Below are 25,797 nucleotides of genomic sequence, written 5' to 3'. Positions count from 1 at the left end.
TTTCTGTGTTATATATTTATCAGGTGTTGCGGACGCTGTAGAGTGTGATCCATCAAGTTCCAATGGTGCTAGTGTTCCCTCATCCGGTAACTTGTATACAGATCCTGATTCTGTTCAGTCAGCATCAGGAAGCACTCTTGCACCCCCAGCACTGCTTCAGTTTGCTAAGTCAAGAAAGTTATCAGTTGAGCGCTCTGATCCCAGAAAGTATGTTCAATGGCACAATGTTAAGTAGCATTTTTACATAACCAAATGATTTTGGGTGGAAAAGATTTCACTGCTGAAGACTTCAGTTTTGTGTCCAATAATTCATCAAAATTATCTGATTTTGTTGGCTGCATTAGGCATTAAGCCCTTGAACTTCACTGTGGATTATTGGCTGTCTAATCTGGAGCTATTATTTCCCTTTGTTGACTACCTCATTGGGCCTATTGCAGTTATGGTGTTATTTATGGAAGGCGGGTGTAAACGTGCTCCCATGTTTTGTAAATTTGAGGTTTATATGCCTGTAGTTCTGAGAATTTTTGGAAATACCTGTGGGAGATTTACATACTCCCCCTTTAGTTTTTCTCAATAATTCAATGGTGCCTTTCAAATCTGTCTTGCCATCTTGTTTTGTGACCAGTAGTGTCACTGTATCCAACCCGGGCCTACTGCAGTTACTTTTTGGCCTTTGTAACTCTTGGAATTATAGGAAATACCTCGAAAGATCACTACCCCTCTAGTTTTCCAAAGTATTCAACAGTGTCCCCCATATTCAAATGTGATCTTTCCCATTGATGTAGTGCCAAATAAGGCTTTCTGTTCTGCCTTCTATATAGCCTTAATCTGAACTTTATCAAAACCTCAACCATGATGACCATTTTACTATGTGCGTCAGATGGAGTTGTTCTTGACTATCCTTTCTGCAAATGTGATGGTACACTTGTATTTTGAATTTCTTGTTGGTTGGGCTTTACTTCCCTTTTGATGATGCAATAAACCCTTTCCTTCTCTTTCTCCGACAGCTAAACAAATCTGAGCTTATATGCTACAAAATTAGGATTGGTCCCATGTATCTAGGTTAAGTAGGGTAGCATTGATTATATTGGAACTGTCCAGTGATGTATTTCTGTATTATCTATTTTCGATGTCTTGTTGTTTTGCATAATGTCTTAGATGTGAAACTAATTGTGAGAAAATTGACTACACAGTTGTATTATGGTCTAGCTTTTGTAGTTCTTAGATAAGATTTCTGGCTTTTAATACAATTTTCTTTCTCTGTTACAGTCGTGCACTCCTGCAAAAAAGGCAATTCTTTCATTCTCATAGGGCCCAGGTAATTAATCTCTTACGTTATGCTCGAGTATCTTGGAATTTCCATTTTGTTCCTCATAAGCCAATATAATGTGAAATATTAAACAAGCAGGATTATTTTGCATTTACTCTATGTATACAAATGTCTTAAAATCTTACAGAGTTGGATGTTGCACTTTAAAATCACAGTTAGTGGTCTTTATCAAAAACAAAAATAAAAAAAATCACAGTAAGTGGTCCAAAATGTGAAGCTCTTGGCCAAGTCAAGTTGCTTGATAGATTCTATAGTTGTACGGAAGCTGAGTATCCTATCAGGGATGATGGATATCCTCCTTGCAAGTATATCTAAGGGCCTTTTTAACATAATATATACAATCAACAATATATACTTGGTATTAGAAAGGATCAATTGGCATCTCAAAGTCATTATCCAAGAAGGTGTGTGCTGGATATGACAACGTATGATGATGTTCATTTATCTAGAAAAAACATGGGATGCCAGTTGAGATTTTAGTGATTATTTGATTTTAGTGTTAGAATTATTGATCATGTGTGTCATCCATGATGTTTGAAAGATGAATTAGCATAATTCCCCTTTATTTCTCAAAAGAATTAGTCATTGTCATTCTAATTGTAGAACAATTTCTGTAGCTTAAGTAGTGAAGCTTAACCTGTGGTACACATGGTAAATTTGGAAGAAGGAAAAAGAAGTTCCTGTAAGTGTCCTAGTTTGTCAAACGAATTGTGGATTGATATGCATCCATAAGATACTGAAATGACTACAATTATTGGTATTAAATCAGTAATGATTCGTACAAGCTAAATCTTCGAATCTTAAACTAGGCAAAATAAAGATTTTGAATTTAGTTTATTCAATTTTTTCCTTCTAAAGAGATCTCTTTTCATCCAAAAATTGGCTCCAGTTTGTTACATTGTTTTCTTCACATTATTGAGGTGAACCATTTTTGTGAAAAAATACAGGGGAAATTGCATTGAATGTTTCAAATAGTATCAGTAGATATATCCACTTAAAAGACATAGTATTGGTATAAACTGTCTCCGTTCACTTTTACTTGACATGTTTTGCTTCTCAAGAGTCGAGTAAACTGAATTAGATTAATTTAATATTTGTAAGTTAAAATTTAGGTGTTCGAAAACTATAAGAAAAATACTATAGTTTGAATTCTTCTTATATTAATATGATGAATAAACATCTTAAATGAAAAAAAGGAAAAAATAAAATTAAAAAAGACGTCTTTAAATGTCGGTCAAAGCCCATATACAATCAAACCTAGTTATATCAACAATGATATGTGTGAGAAATATAGGAGAAAAATATTATTGAATAGTTATATCTACAATATTACATAGACCTTATTTATAGATACTACAATACAATCCTTTACCAAGCAAGATACTATTTACTATTCCTATTTCTATTACTTTTTCTATTCTAAATAAGGTTGTATAAACCTATTCTTATTCTAACACTCTCCCTCAAGTAAGTGCATGCAAGTCATGTACCTAGCATGTTAAAAATGTAATTAATATGAGGACCGATGAGGGGCTTGATGAGACATCTTCAAGCTGATCACTCGACTTTACAAAATTGTCCGTCAATATCAATGTGCTTGTCTTAAGAAAACTAGGTTTGATGCATAGGCCAATTAATATCAATGTGCTTGGTGTTCTCGTGAAATACTGAATTTGATGCATAATGTCGATAAAAAACAGAGTGATAGAATTACAGTGTTGAACTTCCCAAACCAAGCTTAAGAAATCTGTATCAGACGATAGAATGATTTAAGTAATCAACGTACAAGGCTACTTAATTCTCCATATAGACTTCTTCACAATGTAGCGGTTGTCGGAAAGTGCTCAAAATCTAGTATAAAATATATGTACCATCTTGCATCCAATAGGTGAGTCTATCAAACAAGAAAGTCACTGAAAAATTGCCCAGAACATGCTGATGCGTCGCAAAATTAGATTTGATGGCTGAAAGTGGTCACAACTTGAGAAACAAAATTATATGGGTAGAGTCGAAATGATGGCATAACCCTACTGTGAAAGAGAATCATATAGGTAGGATCCAAATGATGACACAACCCTACTGAAAAAATAGAAATTATATGGATAGAGTCGCATTGACATCACAACTCTATGAAAAAGAGAAATTATATGGGTAGGGTCGGAATGATAGAACAACCCTGCACAAGTCAGATTTGAGGAGTCACTGAAAAGATGAATGGAACTATGCAAATCAAATCTGAGGAGTCACTGAAAAGACACTTGCTATGCAACTCAACTATGAGAAAGTAGTTCCGAAAAATCCACGATACTATGCAAATTAAATATGAAAAGTAGTTTGGAAAGATGCATGGTGCTATGCGAATCGGATATGAAAAAAGTAGTCGCCAGGAAGATGGCATGTTGATACACAATAAATATGAAAAAGTAGTCACTGAAAGGATGGCACGGTGCTACACATATATGATATGAGAAAGTTGTCATCGGAATGACGAAACGGTGCTACACAAATAATATATGAAAATGTAGTCACCGAAAAGATGACACAGTGCTACAAAAATTAAATATAAGAAAGTAGTCGTCGGAATGATGCCACGGTGCTGATACAAATTAGGTATGAAAAAATAGTCACAGGAAAGATATATACGCTATACACGTCCACCGGCAACGGAAGCTCTTTGATTGCTTACCAAGATCGTAGATGCTTTGATATCATGTGAGAAATATAAGATAAAAATATGATTGAATTCTTGTTTCTTTATTATTACGTAGAGACCCTATTTAAAGATATTACAATACAATCCTTTAACAAGTAGGATACTATTTAATATTCCTATTCTTATTCTAACAACATGGATTGTCGATACAATTTCTTTTATAAAATTACCCTCTATAATAGCCATTTTTTAGTATTGTATCATAATATTTTATAAGAAATATATTATGTTCAAAATAAAATATTAAAATATTTGTGGTTATCATCATTAAAGTCACGACATAGTAAATTTCAAGTATAACTTGTATTTAAATGGTGTCTATCAGTTGTGGTATTATCTCTTCATGAAGAATGACAACTAATGTTTGCGTTTTTATATTCATAATCTTTATTATTTTGCATACTTTTGCTTATAATAGCTAGATGAGCTAAACGTCTAATGTTAGTCTACGTATATAACAACACCTCACTACAACAAACCATGCAACTTTCTGTCAAATGCTGCCACTATAGAGAGGTTTGACTATAGTTGACTCTAAGAAGTGACAAGTAGAAGTGAAGGGATAGAGTATAATTTTTGAATTATACCTGGTGCCATCTTGACTGTTGGTGACATGTATGGCGAAAATTGCTTGTGTGTGATTAAGTGGCTTCTCTGTTGCTTATTGTGTTTTGGAAGGAGCTGAAGGATTTGTATGGTTGACTAAAGTTTCCAAGTTAGCAGTTGGCTCCTTATTCTGTAGAAAACTATTACTTTTGTCTTTAATCTAAATATATTTGGTGTGGGCTGTCATGCCCCAAACCTACACCTTGGGCATGGCTTACACTTAGAACCATTGATGGTTCCATGCGAATTCGTAGCCCGACTTACTATTATGTTGAAGGCTATAACAACTGTGTGGAAGCTTTGAAAATTTGGGCATGCAACAACTTTGGGAAAACAAATTCAAACAATGTTGTAGATAGAAATTTTAAATAGTAAAGATGTTTGTAAAAAAACTGAAGCTATAACTCAAATCAACTGACTTGTCTATAAAGCCTCTAATGAACTGAAGATGGGTTTCGAGACACGATCCCAGCTACCTGAATACTCTACTGAAATGTTTGATAATTACTAAAACTTTAGATATACTAGAGTTGCCATCAAAAGCTGGATGAAAGTGGGGTCCTAGTGATGTGTTTGCTGCCGATCCTAAATACATGAATCTGTATGGCGTTAGTACATGAAATGTAAAATATATTAAATAACTAAATAAAACAATCAGCTTAAGACTGAAAATATTGAACTGGAATAGTAAATTTGAAGATGGACTGTAAATTTAGTGTTATCAAAGGTGAAAAGCGCAAAAAAGCTCTAACGTCCGTGGGGGCTTTAAGCGCAAATAAAGTGTGTTTAATGAAAAAAGGCGCAAAGGGAGAAAAGATTACAAATATATATGTTTAGTCCAAGACTAGTATTTAGAAATATGAATGACAATTATATGACCAAAGAATTTGAAAAAAAATCATGATAAAGTGAAATAACAATTATTTAGTGTTACTTTTTCATAAGAGGCTCATTGGCAAGGAAATGTTTGCCTTAGAACCTTGATGACAACATTCAAGCGCACATAATGCGAGTCGAAGCGCATAACACGTTTTGAGCCTCGCTTCAGGCTTTAATCTATGATAACACCTGTAATATAATCAACAAAATAGTAAAACATGCAGGTGTACTTGAACAACAAAACTTTGTAGCTCTCTCTCTCTATATATAATAGCAATATTAAAATAATATAACTTTACTTTTCTTGGGGAGTCTCTCTAACTCATAATTATCATGTGAGCATCGTGATAATACAATGTCTTGCCCACGTTATCAGATCCTATCATATGATGGTGACAGTTCTGGCATATAGATTATTTGAACCCTTACACGATTCAATGCTCCATACTAGGAGTGTCAAATGGGCGAGTTGGGTTGAAATTGAAAATATTACAATGGTTGAATACTTGAATAGAAATCGGGTTGGGTCTTGACCCACCCAAGTTGACTTGATTAATCTCAATAATTTAACATATTGATATTTAACTTTTATAATCACAATTTGAACTGCTCAAGTTTTTTTGTTAAAAAAGTAACAAATGGATAGATAAATCCTAAAAGATATTAAATAGATAATAATTCATACCTTCAATATAGGAACATATCTTAATAAAAAGTTTTAAAACGGGTTGAAATTGGAGATTGAGTTGGGCTAAATTGAGAATTCTCTTCAAATGGGTTAAGCTTGAATGAGTTGAGATTGAGCCTAATTCAAAGTATCTTGAGCCCAACCCATAAAATTGTGGCGGGTTGGGCGGGTTAGCTATGTTTGGGTTCATTTTTGACACCACTATTCCATACTACTCCCGAAATATGTACGAGTTCTCATTAACTTTGAAGTTGTCTCACTTTAGGGGAAACACTAAAAATTTCTTTCTTTGAGATCTTGTTCAAATGGTTCTTTAAAATTATACTTGCTTTAAGTTGATTATGCTTTTTTTGAAAACACATCTTTTCTTTCTTTGAGATAATGCTTGTGAAGCTACATATACATTCTTGAATCACTTTTTTGAAATAATGCACTTGAAGCTAAATATACTTATATTAAACTCTTTCTTGAGTTAAAGATACTTTCAGGAAATACTTCTTAAAAATCGTGAAACTTGCTTTAATCATGAAAATAATGCTTGTTAATACTAAAACAAGGTTTTCAGATAACTTTAACTAAAAGGGGTTTAGGTTGCAGAGTAACCATGAACCATCAATCAAGAATCAATAATGAACATGAAATACATTACCTAGTTTCAATAGTAAAGTTCAACAATAAGATTTTTGTATCAGAAAGAACTTGTATTCATGGATTTTGGGTAAAAATCCTAACTTTGATATTACTAATCGAAACTAGAGATGTAGCGCGTGAGGAAGAACTAACCCACTACCTTAAATGCTCCACAAATCTTAATGAAGAACCCTAACGTGATAAATAATTTAACCTTTTCCTGAGATTCTCTTCTTGAAAACCCCATCCAAGGGTTGAGATTTCTATTAACAATTCATGATTAGAAGATGAAATTTTATTGGAAAGCTTGAAATCCTTAGAGAAGGAATGAAGAGGATGAGATGAGGAGAGAAAACCACTTCTAGGTCTTGAAAGAATGGCCAAAGAAAAAAAAAAAGGGGTAAATCCGACTTAAAAGAAGGTTCCCGTCGATACCTTGTGTGGAACGAAGTCCCTTTTGCACTTGGCATTGTGCGAAGTACACAATACTAAGTGTGAAACACACATGATTCTAGTGAGCGTCTGGTGTTGTGCGATCCATGTGCCTTTCACACGCATCATGTGAAATGCACAATACGAAGTGTGAGCCACACCTACTTCAGTTAGTCGGTCAGATTGCTACCTTTTGTTAAAATCATCCTAACTTTCTACTTTGAGATAGGATTAGCGAGCGGTTAGTGGTGTTGGAAAGAAGACTCGAAGACCTTTAATTTGATAGGTTATGATCCATGTAACTCCCCATATTCTAAGAGATAAGATTCTTTGAAGTTGACTTAGTAACAACTTATACCGAAACTCGATTGGTAAAAGAAGCTTTCAACTCACCTTTGTGCTAGAGGATTCTTATGACCTTAATTCTTCTCCGTATCACTTCACACACTAAAGAATTGACCTAACACTTATGTACAATTAGAAATTCTAGGGGTTTTGGTCTATATGCATAAAAAAATGGTTCAGATCTTAGCTTGGAATTTGCAGAGTGTTTCATGGGCTTCAGCACGTAGTGTCTTGTGTAATGGGATACTTCAAATTTCTTAATATGGAACCAGCAATGGCTTTGTGGTATCAATGTAAATACTTTACAGAATGTAGCTGAAAGCAACTCTACTTGTCACTATATTTTAAGTATATCAAATATTAGTTGCTGCTTAACATGCCTCAAATCAATTTTAAGTTCAGAACTAACATCATGAGATATATAATTCATTGTAATTTCTTGACAGTTATGTCCACAAATTCTAAATTCAAACCTATTATAAATCAATAAAGTAATTTAAAATTTATAAAAACAATTAATTAGAAGAATCGTAGACATTAACAAGTTGTCAACCTTTTGTTTATGTACTTCTATCGGTATAAGAGTAAGTTATAACCCTCATATCCGGAATCCATTGGCGTTACTAATCCAGATTTCTGGCAAGCGTTCCCGGCCAGGAGCTTATTCATTCCTAGGGCTTGAATATGAGACCTTTATTTAAGGGTGGAGTGATGTTAATCCGTCCAACTCCTTGGTGTTAACTGTTAGGTACTTGCATATCTACCAAAGGAGTGTTATAATTCAGCAACTTAAATTATTCAATGATCAGGTCTTTAGTCTCTAAGTTTCAATTTTATCAAAAGCCCTACTACTGAAGGCTTTGCCATTGCAAAGTACTTCTGACATTTGTAGTCTTACACTGGCACATAGGGTTCATTGTTGGGGGCTTCTTGTAATGTTAAGTTTATAAATTCTTTCCCTGTTTACTTTTTCATCGTTTCTGTTTAATCAGAAAATTTTCATTTGAGAAAGGTAACTGAACTGTTTAAAAAGTGATGTGATAAGATTTCTTCACTTGCTTGGGTTATCATTAATGGGATGTGTATACTCTATGATGTTACTTGAATTAATCAAAGATCTATTGTAATGGCAGTTCAATAATGGTTTCCATTGTAGTGTGTGTGTGGTGGTTTCCATTTGAAATAGCCCCAGGATTTGGGGTTTAGAGGTGAATTATCTTGCTGAATGTGACAGTTAAATAGATTTTGAAATGTTTGTCTACTTGCATGAATCTTAGTCTTTGGAAGAGATGAGGTAGCCAATATATGGTGTTAGAAATCTTTGAAGCAATCGAGAGTCCTTTAACTTATGTTTCTAATGAAAATTTTTCTTTGGGTGAAGCCCATGGCACTGGAGCAAGTTTTATCAGACCGAGACAGTGAGGATGAAGTTGATGATGATGTTGCAGATCTTGAAGATCGAAGGGTATGCAGCATAATTATATAAATTCGTCTTTATTGTACTCTGTGTTCAAGTTAATTGGCTGACTTTTTGGGTTAGTTTGTCCTGATTGTCTTGACCCTTCAAATAAATGTCAAAAACTGGTTCTTTCAACATATGTGAAGTAATCATATGTTCACCTTAGTGTTATATCATATTGAACTTGCCAACTTTCATCCATGATAACATCTATTTTAAGAATATTGTATTAAATGAGTTTATTATGCCATTCAACATTGTACTCTTCGTTTTCAAATTTTGTTCAATTGGGTCATGCAAAATTAGAGTCGAGTGTAGTGGGTATCTTAAAAGGGTCTTTTGATACACCAAACAGGACATAGAAACAATAATATTGTTACAGTGACGGGATGATTGGCTGATACTATCTGATTTTTGTATACCAGCTAATGACCAGATTGCTTCTGGAGTTGCGCAGTAACATCTTCTTGACAAGTGGATCAGATTTTTTTCTATGAGCTCCCTGTTCAACAAGTTGATATTTTGATTGCATAAGTGCTGCACCTGTTTATTCTAATAATTCCGTGGGCATCTTAACTTGATTTTCACAAACCTAAACACTAACAATTCAATTGTCCAACAATTTTTTTTGGCAAGAAAACAAGTATTGGAGAAGAAGAAATTATGGCAACAGCATTGGTATGATAATTCTGATAAATGAAGGACAACATGTTGAAAATGAACAATTTGCAGAAAGAGATTTTAGTAAAATGGTGTAAATAGAGCGAAGTGCGGCCAAAGAAAAAGAAAGAGCTACAGAAGTAGTGTTAGAATTTTTTATTGCATTTGCGACTGCAATCCCATCTAGTCTCACTTCAATTTCTCTCCAATCATGCAACCTAAACCTGCAATGCATGTATTTAGTCTTACTTCTACTTATTTGAAAACCCTTACTCTCTGAAATGTTTCTCTATAGTTCAAGCTTTTGGTTGACACCCTCGCGAGTTTCACCATCAACATATAACATACACCATGAGACCTCCATTTGTATGTTGGTAGCTCATCCAATATTGGGGTAAACAAGTAGGGACTCAATCTGTATCCCCTGGTGTAAACTCAACTCACTATTAAGGGAATTCCTTTGTATCACCTATCATTGTTTTCATGCCAGTGAAGGCTCCTTCGTGCATGTCCTTTATATGTCCGTTATGTCATTTATACTTAATATGGATTCCTTTCTTCTCCATCACCCACCAAAGGACTTTGCATGGTCCTTTATTGAGTTCTTTCTCTAGATTAATAACCATCATGTGTAGGTATTTCTTCTTATCGCGATAGATTAACATCAATCTTCTTAGTAAGACTATAACCTCCATAGTAGATCTACCAGTCTTAAATCCAAGTTGGTTCTCTTTCACTCTTGTTGTGTTTCTAAGTCTACACTCTATCACTGTTTCCCGTACGTTCATCGTATGACTCTTGAATTTAATGCATGATAGCTTGCACAACTTTGAATATCTCCTTGGTTCTTATAAATCAAAACCAGGGTACTCTTCCTCCATTCGCTGGGCATCCTACCACTTCTTAGTATATAATTGAATAGTTTTGTGAGCCATTCCACTCCTACATCTCCAAGGCGCTTCCAAACCTCTATAGGGATACTATCGTGGGCACGAGCTTTTCTAATCCTATCTTTTCTTGGCATCCTATACCTCTGATGTTCTTAATTCTATGAGTATACCTAAAGTTTCTATCTTTCACTAACGTGTGTAGATCTTGAATTCTCCTGGTTCGTGTTGAAATATTAATCAAAGTAATATGTCTTTGATTTCGTTATCTCCCGTCAAAAGTTGTTGAGAATCTTCGTTGATACACTTCACCTGGGTTTAAGTCCTTGCCGTTCGTCTCTCTTAGTGCTGCTACTTTAAACAATTCTCTCTCCTTTTCGTGTCCCTATCTTTTGATACAAGCCATTTAGAATCTCGTGCTTTACTATAGCTTTCTTAGCTTCCATTGCTCTCTTGTATTCTACAAAAGCTTCTCTGTCCACTTTTGGTAAGAGAAGTTACAGAACAACTGGAAGAAATCAAATGCAGAATATTAAGCAAGATCTTCGAATAAAAGTGGAGATTGGTACTGTGTGGCGGGGGAGGAAGATCAATTTCATAGAGGGTGAATGGAGGCAGACCCTCATCAGTAAGTTTGGGAAGGAAGATCAATGCAGGGTCTTTTTTTGGTGGGGGTGGGGGGCTTGAGACGGTTCATTGTGATTGAGGGGCTAGAGCATGAGGAAGGACACTTGGGAACCCCCTCCAAAAGGAAAATCCAAAATATGCTAATAAAAACTAATTTGACAGGCAGTCCAGGCTACCAAAACTGGAAAAAGAACCATGTATTCTATGGGGATTATCATAGGACCAAATGTCTCTTTGAATATGTTGGTATTCATTTTTCTTTTCTTCGCTTGCTCATTCTGGACGGCCATACGTATTAGATTTCTCTATAATTTTATCAGGGAGTCATATTGTCCCATGTATACTAGAGTTTTCAAAATTATCAGCAAGCCGTTGCGTCCATATGTCTTGCTGCTGATGCTTTTGTAATTTTCTTAACAGTTGTGAGCTTTGATTCAGAATCTCCCCTAAATCGTAATGGCATAAACATTTTGATAAGTGGTAAATTTCATTGCTCAACTAAAACCAAAGTCTAAAACATTATTCTAAAAAAAAAAGAAAAAAAAGAAAGAAAAGATCTAAGCAGTTTATAAAGATTGCTTTGCTATCTATTCATATAAAAATGGTACTTTGAAGGGTTTGGATGCATATTGACCTCTGGAAACTAACTCGGGGAAGTGTTCTGATCTATGGTTTAGACTTGATGATAAATGTTTTCTACCAAATACTTGCTTGACACTTAAAGGAACTGCGTAGTCTCAACATGAAATTACGCAGAACCATGAAACTCCTTAAGCTGCTTTAAAATAATACATTTGAGAACTACGTAAGGTTGTGATCCTAACTGTTCCCTCCAACTAATTCCCCTTCAGAACTGCTGCAAAATTTAGTCAACTGAAGGGGCTAGATTTTGATTGTTGTAGATATGTAAATAAGTCATTCAACTAACTTCAGACATGTTACAGATGCTTGATGATTTTGTGGATGTTACCAAAGATGAAAAGCAAGTGATGCATCTGTGGAACTCATTTGTTAGAAAGCAAAGGTACTGTCTTATTTCGTGTCTGGTTTTATTTCTAATGTGGTTTTCCTTAACATTATTAAGATTTAAGGGTACTGGGGTATGGAGATATGTGCATCTTCTGCTCTTATTTTCGGTAGGGTGAAGCGGGAGGTCTGATGAAGTAATAGATGGCGGGTTACTTAGCAATGTAGTAAAAGTGCAATTCTCTGCAATTAGCTTCTCCAACTGTTCCCGAAATATATGGAGTGATACAAATGTAAATCTCATTTTCTTCTTTAACAACCTGCTCCAGGTGAAGTAGATGGAGTGATGGACCAGTCCACTTCTCCCTCCATCCCAATTTCTGTGACGCTCTTTCCTTTTTTTAGTTAGTCTAAAAAAGAATGCCACCTTTTTATGTTTAGTAACAGTTTAACTTTATAGTTCTCATTTTACCTCTAATGGGATGAGTTATAGCCACACAAACATTTATGGCTTCTTTAGACTACAAGTTCCAAAAATCTTCCTTTCATTCTCAACTCAGTTAAACACCTTCACATAAATTGAAACAAAACGAGTATTATTTAGTGAGTGGATGCCATTTGTTAGGATTGAGCTAGCTTGCTAGTTTCAATACAAGAGTGACATCACCTTGTACCTTTATAGGAAAAACAAAAACAACAGAAGAGTTCGTTGCAAAAAGAAAAAGCCGTCCTGGAAGGAAAATGGTTCCAGGCTGCATATGGTGGTGGACTATTTGGAAGTAAAGGAACTCAAGATGTTTTGACAACAAAAGCAACCCCATCCAGAAGATGAAGCATAATTGTAGCATTTTTGGTGTTACGAAAAGTATATAGTAGATACAGGGATCTACAACAGTTTCTAGAGTCTCTTAAGATATTTTTGCTAACTAAATCCGGATTTGGCTTGTGATTATGACCTCTCTGGCTTTGGAATCAATGCAAATGTTGCCTTATCAAAAGAAGAAGAAAAGGCTGTCCTTGATCTGATGCCTTTTGAAATAGACATTTCATGACAACTGGAAAATTATGCTATTAAGTGTTTTGGGAAGCACATAACTTGCTTTCTCTGTTCTTATTAAGTTACATGAATTTCTCACTAATATAGATTGTGATGTAGTTGGGTGTCTTCCTGCTTCATGCTCAAGCAGATGGGTAAGATTATCTGGTATATGTTATATAGAGCAAAACATATAATTATATAATGCAATAAAGGGCGACGTGTGGATTTTCTCTTGCTGATTTACATACATGCAGGTGATAAATAATAGTAAAATGATGCGTGTTGGAAAAGTTTTGTTGCTGAATCCCTTCCTGGTATAACGTGTAACATGTTTTTGTCTCTGTGTCAGGGTGTTGGCAGATGGTCATATCCCTTGGGCATGTGAGGCCTTTTCAAAGCTGCATGGTCAGAGGTTTGCCCAAGCACCAGCCACACTATGGTAACCAATCTATTTATTTACCTATGTCAAGATCTGTCATTTATATGTGATGCTATCCAGTCCATACACCTGTATTGTGCCTTTGCTTTAGTGCATCCAGGATCCTGTATATTTTCCAGAAAGAACGACCTTTGTTTTCTGTTAAACACTAATAATATGTATTGGAGAGTTGGTCAATCACAGTGCTTATTTGGAATTTCTGAGTTTCTTATTTACTTTTTTGGGGTGGCTCATTTATTTTTACTTAATGTATGACAATATAGCAAAGTGGTTAGCAAATTTATTGTTGGCATCACATAAATGCATGTTTTCTCGGATTTGATGAAGCAGGAATAGTAATTTCAGCAAACATCTAGACATTTAATGATGAACTGGTTTTACTTCAGATTGCTGATCTGGGTTTATCTCAATACGTGATAATTGTTCACCATATACAGTATCATGTTGTCATGTACTCTAATATTGCTCATCATTAGTGTAGCTTTTATGTTTCGTCTAATGTCTACTACAGCAGGTGTTGGAGATTATTCATGATGAAGCTGTGGAACCATGGCCTTGTTGATGCGCGTACAATTAACAATTGTAACCTAATATTAGAGCAGTTCCAAAACCAAGACAGTGATTCTACTAGAAGCTGAATACCCGTTTGACAATTTGTTACCATCTAGCAATGGATTTGGTAGAGATGCAGCTTTTGTGGCTGGAGCTGCATCTCGGAATTTTCAACATCAGTTTGTCTAATGTTATTGCGGCTAGATGGCTCTTCTGTCTTTTAAGAGTAAGATATGCTAAAATTAATGTTTTATAGGGCACATATAGAGGCATCTGTTGTTCTAAATTGGAAATCAATGATTCACATTGTTCAGAGGCGATGTTATATCTTGAATCTGGTTCTTTTTACAATCTCTGACTCTCTTTACCCTACAGGGAGATCATGCTTTATTTATAGAAAGTGATTAAATCTTTTCTATATAAAAAATAAAATGTATACTATGGTCACATCTATTATTTATCCTCTCACTTAAACCAATAGTGTTTTCATTATCTTTAACCTTACTGATCAAAAACCCTTGTGTAGTCTGCCAATTAGATTCACAATGTTCCTAATTCTTGTTGCTAGTGTTGCTGGTGGAACGAGATTCACAAGGTGATGAAAAGTTTTGAGACCTCATAAAGAATTTTTTCATCCGGTCAAGAATAGAAGTGATCAGATTATTCGAATTGTACAGTATTTATAAATCTCGTTGACCTATTATTGATCGCAGTTTGATCACTTTACTAGTTAATATGACACCTTAAGATTCATGCGTTTTACTTTGGGATGTAGAAGTGTTGTATGACTTACATGTGAGTGATTTTGTACTTGAAAATGAACCAATGAGGACTATAGGGGATTGACAATCTATTTGCCAAAAATTATTAGGTTTTGTTCTACATCCTTAAAACTTCAAGCATAACAGCCTCAAGCTCTCTATGCTTAGTTTGCATGTGCTAGGGGGTAGGCGGGCAAAAAACTAAAGTATACAAATTAATAACCACTATATAGCAATAGTTTATATTTTCATCAATGTAAATCCAATTCTCTCTGGATACGTTCCTCGATAAATCTGATTCGGGTGGATTCTTCCCCCAACTAACAAAGAGATCTTGACGGAAATTATATGCGTCTAAAGTTTCGTTCCTGAAAAATAGCAAACAGGAAAGGAAAAATAGCAAGCAAACAATAATTATATGAATTTAGATTTATGCGAAGGATACAATCTTTATGAAATCTTTAATAAAAGAATCCTTTGATTTTTCTCTTCACGAATGATCTTGATTTGATGGAATACTTGTGGTTCACGAATGATCTTGATTTGATGGAATACGGTATGACTCAACACTTGCAGTGAAACTTCTTTGTATGCGGTATGACTCAATACTTGGAGTGAAACTTCTTTGTATGTGGTAGACTTGCAGATCTACACTGAAGAGCAACTATGTATTTTTGTATGTATGTATTTGTGTGTCTTTTGGTCAGAAGAAGACCTCTTTATATAGGCTTAATTTAGGGCTTTAGGGGTATTTTGGTCTAAGCAATTTTTTATCCGTTGGCCTGAATAACATGAGTTGGACTCATCTTATCAACTTAATGGATTGACCCAAGTGATTTGGACTTGATTTAAGTCATACAATTTTGACTTAGATATTAATCCGACTTTATCAATCAGTAATTTGACTTGGTCAACTTATGATGATTTAATAAAACTTCACTGCTTACAGAATTGTCACATATGAAATTGAGCACAATTTTGCAAAGAAATAGCCCACTTGTTTCTCGAGAAGAGATGAGAAACATGCTCAATATCATTTGACCCAGCCCCTTGTTTGAAGAAACCTTTTTTTTTTTTTTAAAAAAAAACTAGGAATTAATATTTAAAAAAATAGTGCAACGTTTAGATAAGCATCCAAGATTTTCTCCCCATTCCCTGATTTTCTTTAGTTCTTTTACATTTTGCTTCTTACTCAGATTGATTACATATTCTTTCTCATCACAAAATGTTTTTTTAATCAAACTAAAACTCTCTCTCCCCATTTTGTTTGATTGTTCCATTATGGATACAAATAGTTTTTCAATTCTAATTCAACACAAAAGACGATGGAACGCAACATGTATGTTTTTTGTGATCGTTATATTGTAATCTATATTACGTTGGTATATATTTTTGTTTTAAAGACAAAATTAGGTGTTTAGTAGTTGAATTTTACTTCAAAATCTTGTAATTTTGGGATGAGTATGATTGGTGCATTAAGGTCCTTCCTTTAAAAAATTACTTTTATGGATTGAGTTGTATAACTAAATACAAAATCTGCGATTTTTTTTTTTGGTATTTGATGTTGTTTAATATATAGGTTTTTTTGGAGTCCGGAGTCTAAAGGGTACAAAATATTAACAAAAATTTTAAAACGATATATAAAATTTTATATTAACCAAAACGATAAAATCGCTGCACCAACAACGACTTACCCCACCGATTGCAAAATGTTATTTTTTTTTAAAAAAAATGAAGCGCTGCCTAAGCAGCGATTTATAGAATTTTTTTTAAATAAGGAAATCTCTGCCCCAACAGCGATTTTTTTATTTTTTTTATATTTTTTTTTATGAATCGCTACCCTAGCAGCGATTTCTTTATTTTTTTAAAAAAATAATTTTTTTTTGAAATCGCTGCTGGGGCAGCGATTTTGTAAAATTTTTTTTTTCTATGAATCGCTGCTTAGGCAGCGATTTCATTTTTTTTTTAAAAAAAAAAATCAGATTTTGCAAAATCGCTGCAGAGGCAGCGATTTTGCTTTTTCAGGTGGGATAAGTCGTTGGTGCAGCGATTTTACCGTTTTGGTTAATATAAATTTTATATACCGTTTTAAAATTTTTGTTAATATTTTGTACCCTTTAGGCTCCGGACTCGGTTTTTTTGGTTGCTTATAAAAGACAATGTTCGAGATTCTATTTTGGTAAGTGAGTTTGTAAAAGTTATAGTCTATGTTGATTCGCGTATAAAGATAAAAATCCTTGAATAGTTTTTAGTACATTATTAGGTCTAATTGATAGTTTAGTTGGTGTTTTATCATTTGGTGTAGTTGGTATTGTATATTGTTTTATAATAAGCACCAAAATTCGTTGATTTTTTTGGTATAATGTTATAGTTTAGTTAGTATATAAATCATAACTTTCGTGATAAATTTTAGGTACATCGACTCGTATGGTTGATAGTGTGTTTTGGTTTGTCTATAGACAACAAACTTGCTATAATTTTTTAATGAATTATTTGGTGGAAATGATGGTCTATTTTAATTTGTACGTAAACTTTAAATTTCATTAATAATTTTTTCGTAGTATAATAGGTGTAATTGATATTATATTTGGTCTAGATGATTTGGTGTAATTGATAGTGTATATTATTTTTTTAATAAACATCATATTTCGTGAATATTAAGTCTTAAACACCAACTTACGTGATAAATTTTGGGTTCATATATTAGTGTGGTTGATGGTGTGCTTTGGGCAGTTTATAGACAACAATTTGAATAATTATTAAAAGATACTTATTGTTTTGTGTTGGTATACTAAATACCCAAACAATAAAAGAACTAGAAAACTAACTTTTGTTCATAAACCATTTAAAATACCCACAAGAAAAACATTATATATATTAATCTGTGTAATTTGTTTACAATGAAAATATCATTCTGATATATGTAATTCTTATTTAATAATTTCACTAATTATCTTTTAATCTAATAGATAAGAAAGTGAATTGTACATTGAAGGAGTGACATATGATGCGAAAATCAAATATAAAGGATTAATTACTATTATAGCATCATAATTGGGTGTGGACTCGATCATATTTCATTTAGAACTCAAGTATGTCATGAGTGGTTTATATCCTGTGAATTATGATCAGTTAATTAGTAAAGAAAAGGATTAAAAAGGAACATGTTCCTTTAAGACAATTTTCTATGAAATATGTTGGATTTTGTTCTGGACAAAAATGTTTTTGTTATATTTTTGGATATCAGTTTAATTGGTATTCTCGATCAGTTTTATTGTTTATATTCTGTTTGATATAACTAACAGTTTTATCATCAAAATATTGTGTTTTATTGTGGTGGTAAACTATTTTTTTGTTATGTTAGTTGTTTTTTAGTTGGTATTGTATATTATGTTTATAATAAGCACCATTTGTGTGTAATTGTTATATTTTAGTTCGTATAGAAATAATAACTTTCGTGATAATTTTTGGATACATCAACTGGTATGGTTGATAGTGTGTTTTTGGTTGTTTATAGGCAACAAACTTGCTGATATTTTTGATGAATTATTTGGTGAAAATGATTATCTATTTTTATTTGTATGTAAACATTAAATTCCGTTAATACTTCTTGGTAGAATATTAGGTGTAATTGATAGTATATTTGGTGTAATTCATAGTGTATATATTTTTTTAATAAACATCATAATTTGTGAATTTTATGTCTTATATAAACACCAACTTTCGTGATAAATTTTGGTAGTTATTGTTTATTCTGTATTCTTAAGATATTTAGAACAAAATTTTGAAGAACTTAGTAAGAAACAACAAAGCTTAAAGAGTATTTTCAAAACTAGAAAATTAAAACTAGTAGAGAAAATAAAATCAGAAACAAATTAGAAACAATATACAAAATATGTTTTTTAAAGAAGAAAATCGAGCCAACTAAATGCACTATGTCCGCTTAAAGAAATTATTCCCCTCAAGTATCCGAAATTAATGGAATATACTCTCTCAGGATAGAACGATCTTACTCACCGGTGTATCAGTACCTAAAATCACGGTATTAGTGAACCACTCAGCGATAGTAAAGTACACTTGGAATACTAGATTTAGTAGTAGTAAAAGAAGTCCAAAAGAAATTAATTTAGTCTTAAAATGAGAGGAAATCCCTCAATTTATTGAAAAGAAAGGGTAGTGTGAAATGATTCTTATTGTGCCTTATAAGAATCATTTCACACTACTCTTTCTTTTCAATAAATTGAGGGATTTCCTCTCATTTTAAGATTAAATCAATTTATTTTGGACTTCTTTTACTACTACTAAATCTAGTATTCTAAGTGTACTTTATTACAGTTGAGTGGTTCGCTGACACCGTGGTTTTAGGTAGTAAAATTGTTCTATCCTGAGAGGATATATTCCATTAACCTCGGGTACTTGAGGAGAATAATTTCCTAAAGAAGACATTGTACATTCAATGAGCTCGGTTTTCTTCTTTAAGAAAAATATTTTATATATTGTTTTTAATATGTTTCTAGTTTATCTTTTCTACTAGTTTTAATTTTCTAGTTTTGAAAATACTTTTTAAACTTTGTTGTATCTTACCAAGTTATTCAAAGTTTTGTTCTAAGTATCTTAGTAATACAAGATGAATAACAATCTGAAAAATATTATTATATCGTTACTATTTCTTGTATTCTAATGTTTGAGAGAAACACATCATGGAAGTAGAAGATTAATGCATTACTTCTCCAGAATTTGGTGTTTTGTTTAGCTAAGTTGAAGTGAGAATGTTCTAGAAGAATTGGTGGTATTTCACTTAAAAATTACACCACGTAACCTTCTTATTAATTTTCTAAGGAGGAAAATAGTTTCTAAAAGTTAACAGTTTTGATATTTATCATGTATGTTTTTGAAAAAAGATCGGCAAGCCTTATGATTTTTGAATGAATTTTCCTTGGCAAAAAGTGTTGCTTTTAAAATTCTTTAGTTTGCAGAATGAGAGATGCACATTTTTTTTTTTGATAAAATAGTATGTTAAAATGTTATAGTTGGAAGACTATTTGAAAAGAAAAACATGTCTATGTTATAATCTATGAAAATATTTAATTCTGTAGGGAGACTCAAAAACTTTTGTAGTTTTGTACTCCATGTGAAATTTCGAGTGTGTCTGATTTTTTTAGACTAATAATTTTTATAGTTATCTACTCGGGATAAATAAGACTATGCAATTAGTTTGAAGAATATAAAAACTTTACCTAATAAGTCAGTGTTGTACTTTTGGTTCCTACAAACTTCATTGTCAAATAGAAATAAATTGTACAATTTCCTTTTTCTTTATTGTTTTTTAATATTAAGTGGTATGTCTAACTGTGATAGAAAAAAAAAAGATCAGTGACTTAAAGTACATGATTTTGTGCCTGCAATAGGTGCCTCTATGGAATGAATTCTGACACTATATAAAGATTGTCAAAGAGAATTGAAGCATTATAATTCTTTCATAGAATAATATTTTCAAAAGAGGTTTCATGCTGCCAATGACATTTTGATAGTTTGGTAAAATATGTGGAAAAATTATTTTCAACTACTTGAATTTTTTTTTGAGGTCATATTTAAAATGTGGAAATTTTTTTCTTATGACAAAGATAAAATTTGATTTAGTGTCTAATTTAAATTTGGAGCACAAGATATGAATTTTGATGATATTTTGTATTATGTTATACCCACAAAATTCTTGGAGTATATTTGATATTGTGGTTGTTGAGTTTCTCTTTTACTAATATATGGTAGGACTAGTATGAAACTACCAAATTATGTGTACACTTGTTCAATATGATTGAGTTCTTTATGAAAAAGTATCACTTAAAATGTTGTGATTTTTCATGAAAAGATATGTCTATTAAATATAACTATTCATATAGATATGAATATTGGTGAATAGTCATTTATCATGTTCTGTGGAAGAAGCATTTGGATTATATTGCCTTTACTGGACCCAGTCAAACTTTGTTAATGGGTAGTTTTATAACAATCAAATTGAAAGTTATGGAAAGGTCCTTCCGAAAAAGACAATTGACAAGGTGATGACTCTAAAAATGTTTGTATCACACAAAATTGTAAGAAATAGGAACAAATATTTTTTAGAAAAAGCTAACTCGCGGAGAGCTTTTCAAACTCAATATTTTATTTGTCCTTACTTGCTTGAGTCAAACTGTTTGTGACATGAACATTTGAGACATGTCAATTACAAAACCTTGTAAGAAAAATTGAGTAACTTAGATGTTTTTTTCTAACTTTAGGTACAATAAATAAAAATGTCAAGTTTGTGTGGAATTTAAGTATGCTGAGTATTCTTATAAATTTGTTGAAAGGAATTCAAATCCCTTAGAGTAGAGTTACACTGACATTTGTGATATGAAGTTAACATCATCTCATAGTGGGAAAAGTATCTCATACCTTTTATTGACAATTACATTTGATACGGTTATGTGTATTCGCTGAATGGTAAGGATGAAGCAATTGAAACACCTAGACAATATAAAGTTGAAGTTGAAATCAGTAGGAAAAAAGATAAGAAGTGATAGGAATGGAGTGTATACATATCTTTTTTTTTTGCAGAAATATGTTTGAGAAATGGAATTATCCAGCAAACTGTTTCCCTATTCACCTCAATCTAATGAAAAACTGATTGTTGAAAGAAATGATGGGTACATTACTTATATGTTTAGCTTTATTATGAAACGTGTGGAGAAGCTATCCTTACTGCAAAACGGGAACAACTAAAAGTTGTCTTTTCAGAAAGAAAATAATTTTGTTTGTTCAGGACACAGTCTATTCCATATGATAAATGAAAAGAGAGAAAATTCAACTTAAAATATTTCAAAGTATAGGTATATCTAGTTAAAGTCCAAGTTTCTATTCCTAAAAGAATTAAAATAGGACCTAAGAACTGGTGACTGTAAAATTAGACTTGAGTAGTCTAGTGAAAGGTCTAAAAGACCTCGGAAAGAACAAAAGGAGAATGTACTTGATAAAAAGATTTAGACTCGTACGGACATCTACTACCTTAGAATCTGATTTTATAATTTCCTATGTCTTATGTGGACTAATTATTTTAAAAAGATGGTGTTAATAGTGAGATTGGTTCAATTTTGAGCAATCCTATTGAAAGTTGGTTGATCTTCCTCCTGAAAATATACCTTTTGATTCAAAGTGAATCTTCAAAAGGAAAATGAAAGTCGATGAAACTTTTGACAAATATAAAGCAAGACTTTTTTGTCAAAGGCTTTAGAGAAAAACAAGATCTTGATCTTGTCGTCACATATTCATCATTAACTAATATTACATTCATTCGGATTTTACTTTAATATTATTAGGTACTGTATATAACCTCCAGATTCATCAAACAAATGTGAAATGAAGAGTTGGAGAAGATATTTACATGGAACAACCCGAAGGTTTGTGATTTCTGGTAAATAAAAGAAAGTATGGGAACTTGTTAAATCACTTGATGGACTAAAACAAGCACCCAAACATGACATAATAAATTTTACCAAACCATGCTGGAAAATGAATTTAAGAATGATGGAAGTGATAAATGTGTTTACATTAAAATCACAAGGTCAATGTTTGTTTGTATATTGATGACATGTTGATCATTAGTTGAGATACTGATAACGTAAATACTACTAAATGTATGCTAGAAAGCAAGTTTGATATGAAATATCATAGAGTTGTTGATGCGATCATAGGTATAAGAATCCTTAGAAATCCATAATGTTTAGCATTGTCACAACCTCATTTCATTGAAAATACACTTGACTAGTTCAAATATTTGGATTTCAATATTGTCAAGACTACAATAAATGTGAGTTTTGCATTTCAACAGATTGAAGGCGAAAGTGACTCACAATTGGATTGCGCTAGAGTATTTGAAAATATGATATGTATATCACGAAGTGTGCACGATCAAATATAACATGTGTTATGAATGAACTGGGTCGGTTCACAAGTGACCCCAATCGAGCTTATTATATGACAATGAAAAGAGTTTTCGGGTATTTAAAAAATACTCAAAATTATGTCGTGCATTATAATGATATCCAACAATATTGAAAGGATATCATGATGCGAAATGGATAACTATGATCAAATGAAGTAAAATCCACGAATGAATATGTATTTACTCTTTGATGGAGGAATAGTCTCTTAGAGATCTTTTAAAAAGACATGTATCGCTAGCTCTACAATGATATGTGAACTAGGTGCTCTAGATAAGAATGGTGAATAAGTTGAAAGACTCCGAAATTTCTCGATAGGTATTCTTTTTTGGCCCAAACCTTTAGCGTCAGTATACATACACTTTTATAGTCAAGATACAAAGTAGGTAGGGCATGGAACATGATGTATAATGAAAAGTCTCGTCCTATAAGACATAGACATAATACCGTAAGAAAACTACTCTCTAGTGAAATTATCACAATTGACTATGTAATGTTGAAGGATAATAAGTTGGATCCACCTTAAAAAAGGTCTAGCTAGAGATAAAGTTGAAAGATAATCTAAGGGAATGAGTTAACGACTTAGAACAAATCATCATGACGGTAACTCTATCAACATACTAGGGATCCAAGAGCTAGGTTCAAGGATAAAAACAAAGTTGTTATTGATGGTTCAACGTTCTCAACCAAATCAAATCATTCTCATGATGGAGACAATGATTAGGAACAAGTATACAACATTAAAGCTTGTGAATGAGTTAATAAAACTTGAAGTTTTTAATAATTTCTCAAGTTTGACAGATTTGACCAAATAGTGTATTTATGTGATAACACGACTAGAAATCACATACGTGAGTGTGAAGTGTAAGTCACTTCAAAGAAGATAATTGTCAAAGTTCATCTCTCTATACACTTGTGAAACCAGGATGTGTTCATGGCTGAAACGAACACAACCATAAGAACCATAAATGGTAAAGGGTTGATTGTGTAACATATAGTTGTCTAGCTATACACATAATCTTGACGGTTCAAGAATATCGAATCTACCGACTGACTGAGTATATCCGACATATGTTCACTATAGAAAGTTCAAAGGGAAACCTACTTATCCAAAGTAATTAATTTTTGCTTGTAAAATACACACATTTGTCCATTTCTTTGTCTTGGAGTCATTTCCCATTCATGCGGAGGATCATTGGATTTTAAAAGGTGTGAATGAAAAATGGAGAGTTGCGACTTGTATGAAGAGTTGCAAGTTGTATGAAAAATTGTGATTTTTATTGAAAAATTTTGACTTTTATGAAAAGTTGTGACTTATGAAAAGTTGTAAATTTTATAAAATGTTGTGACATTTCCAAAAGATTGTGAATTTTCCAAAGTTGTGACATTTCCAGTAAGGCACAATAAGAACCTTTTTTCAAACTTTTATATAAATTGAGGGATTTTCTCTTATTTAAGAGAATCAATTTTATGGAGTTCTTCTTCTGCTATTACTAAATTTAGAATTCTAAGTGTACTTTACTGCCGTTGGATAATTCACTAACACGGTGATTTTAGATATCGATACATCGATGAGTAAGATCGTTCTATCATGGAAGGATATATTCCATTAACCTCGGATACTTGAGGGAAATAATTTCCTTAAAATTGTTGTTCATCCTGTATTGACAATGTGTTTTGTGCAGTTTATAAACAATAATTTGAATAATTATTAAAAAATTACTTATTGTTTTTTGTTGGTGTACTCTATACCCAAACAATAAAAAAAACTAGAAAACTAATTTTATTCATAAACCATTGTGTATACCAACAATAAAAGTATTCTATGTACCAATTTTTCAACTGAAAATATCATTCTTATATATGTAATTCTTATTTAATAATTTGGCTAATTATTTTTTAATCTAACAGGCAAGAACGTGGATTCCAATATTAAAGGAGTGGTATATGATTTGAACACCAAATCCAAAGACTTAATTACTACTATAGCATCATAAATGAGTGTGGACACGACCATTTTCCATTTAGAACTCAAGTATGTTGTGAGTGTTCTATCTCCAGCAATGAAAGTGAATCAAATGGGAAAGGTGATCAATTAAATTGTATGGGGGAGGATTAAAAAGGAGTATGTTCCTTTAAGACAATTTTTTTTATGAAATATGTTGTTGGATTTTGTTCTGGAAAAAAATGTTTTTGTATACTTTTGAATATCAGTTTTATTCTTATATTTTATTTGATATTACCTAACAGTTTTTATCGTCAATATGTTGTGTTGTATTGTGTCGGTAAACTATCTTTTTTTATGTTACATAGTTATTATTTAGATGGATTCAACGTGAATTTGGTATATATTCTCAAATATTGTGTTATATTTTGTGCTTTTGTTATCAGATGCTTGTGTTTTATTGTGATAGTAAACTAGCTTTTTGTTAAGTTGATTAATTGCTTTAGTTGAATTCAATCTATGAGGTTTGTATACGTTACAACACTTTCTACTATTACCAATCCATTACGGATATTACATACAAACACATTTATTATGTAGAAGAAATATTACGAAATTTAATCAGTTTTGGTGCTTATATCATGTTCAGTTTACTCACTTACTTTTAATTGTTTATCATGTATATGTTGTCAAAATGTTGTGTTTCATTGTGGTGTCATACTACACTTTTTAAGGTTAGTAGTGATTTTACAGATTCACTTACTGAGGTTGGCATATAACACCAACAATTCACTCATTAAATACCACCAATTATTACAAACATTTGTGAATATTACACCAAAAAGCTGAAATATTGTGTT

At 32.4% G+C, this 25,797-nt stretch overlaps 1 protein-coding gene across 5 annotated transcripts in view; it reads left to right on the top strand.

Moving 5' to 3' along the window:
- LOC107015041 (polycomb group protein EMBRYONIC FLOWER 2) overlaps window positions 1–14,603 on the top strand; it is a 30,167-nt gene extending 15,564 nt beyond the window's left edge. For 4 of the 5 annotated variants that reach the window (XM_015215198.2, XM_015215195.2, XM_015215199.2 and 1 more), the window contains 6 exons: window positions 24–207; window positions 1,270–1,318; window positions 9,005–9,088; window positions 12,201–12,280; window positions 13,611–13,700; window positions 14,212–14,603. In XM_015215198.2, coding sequence (XP_015070684.1) covers window positions 24–207; window positions 1,270–1,318; window positions 9,005–9,088; window positions 12,201–12,280; window positions 13,611–13,700; window positions 14,212–14,338 — 614 coding nt within the window. In that variant the 3' untranslated portion in view covers window positions 14,339–14,603. The remainder of the gene's footprint in view (window positions 1–23; window positions 208–1,269; window positions 1,319–9,004; window positions 9,089–12,200; window positions 12,281–13,610; window positions 13,701–14,211) is intronic. The other variant, XM_015215197.2, reaches the window with a different exon arrangement.
- The last annotated feature ends 11,194 nt before the right edge of the window (window positions 14,604–25,797 follow it).

Source organism: Solanum pennellii, chromosome 3 (genome assembly GCF_001406875.1).
Source record: "Solanum pennellii chromosome 3, SPENNV200".
NCBI lineage: Eukaryota > Viridiplantae > Streptophyta > Magnoliopsida > Solanales > Solanaceae > Solanum > Solanum pennellii.
Note: the sequence above shows the minus strand (reverse complement) of the source record. Positions and strands in the feature narration are given on the sequence as shown.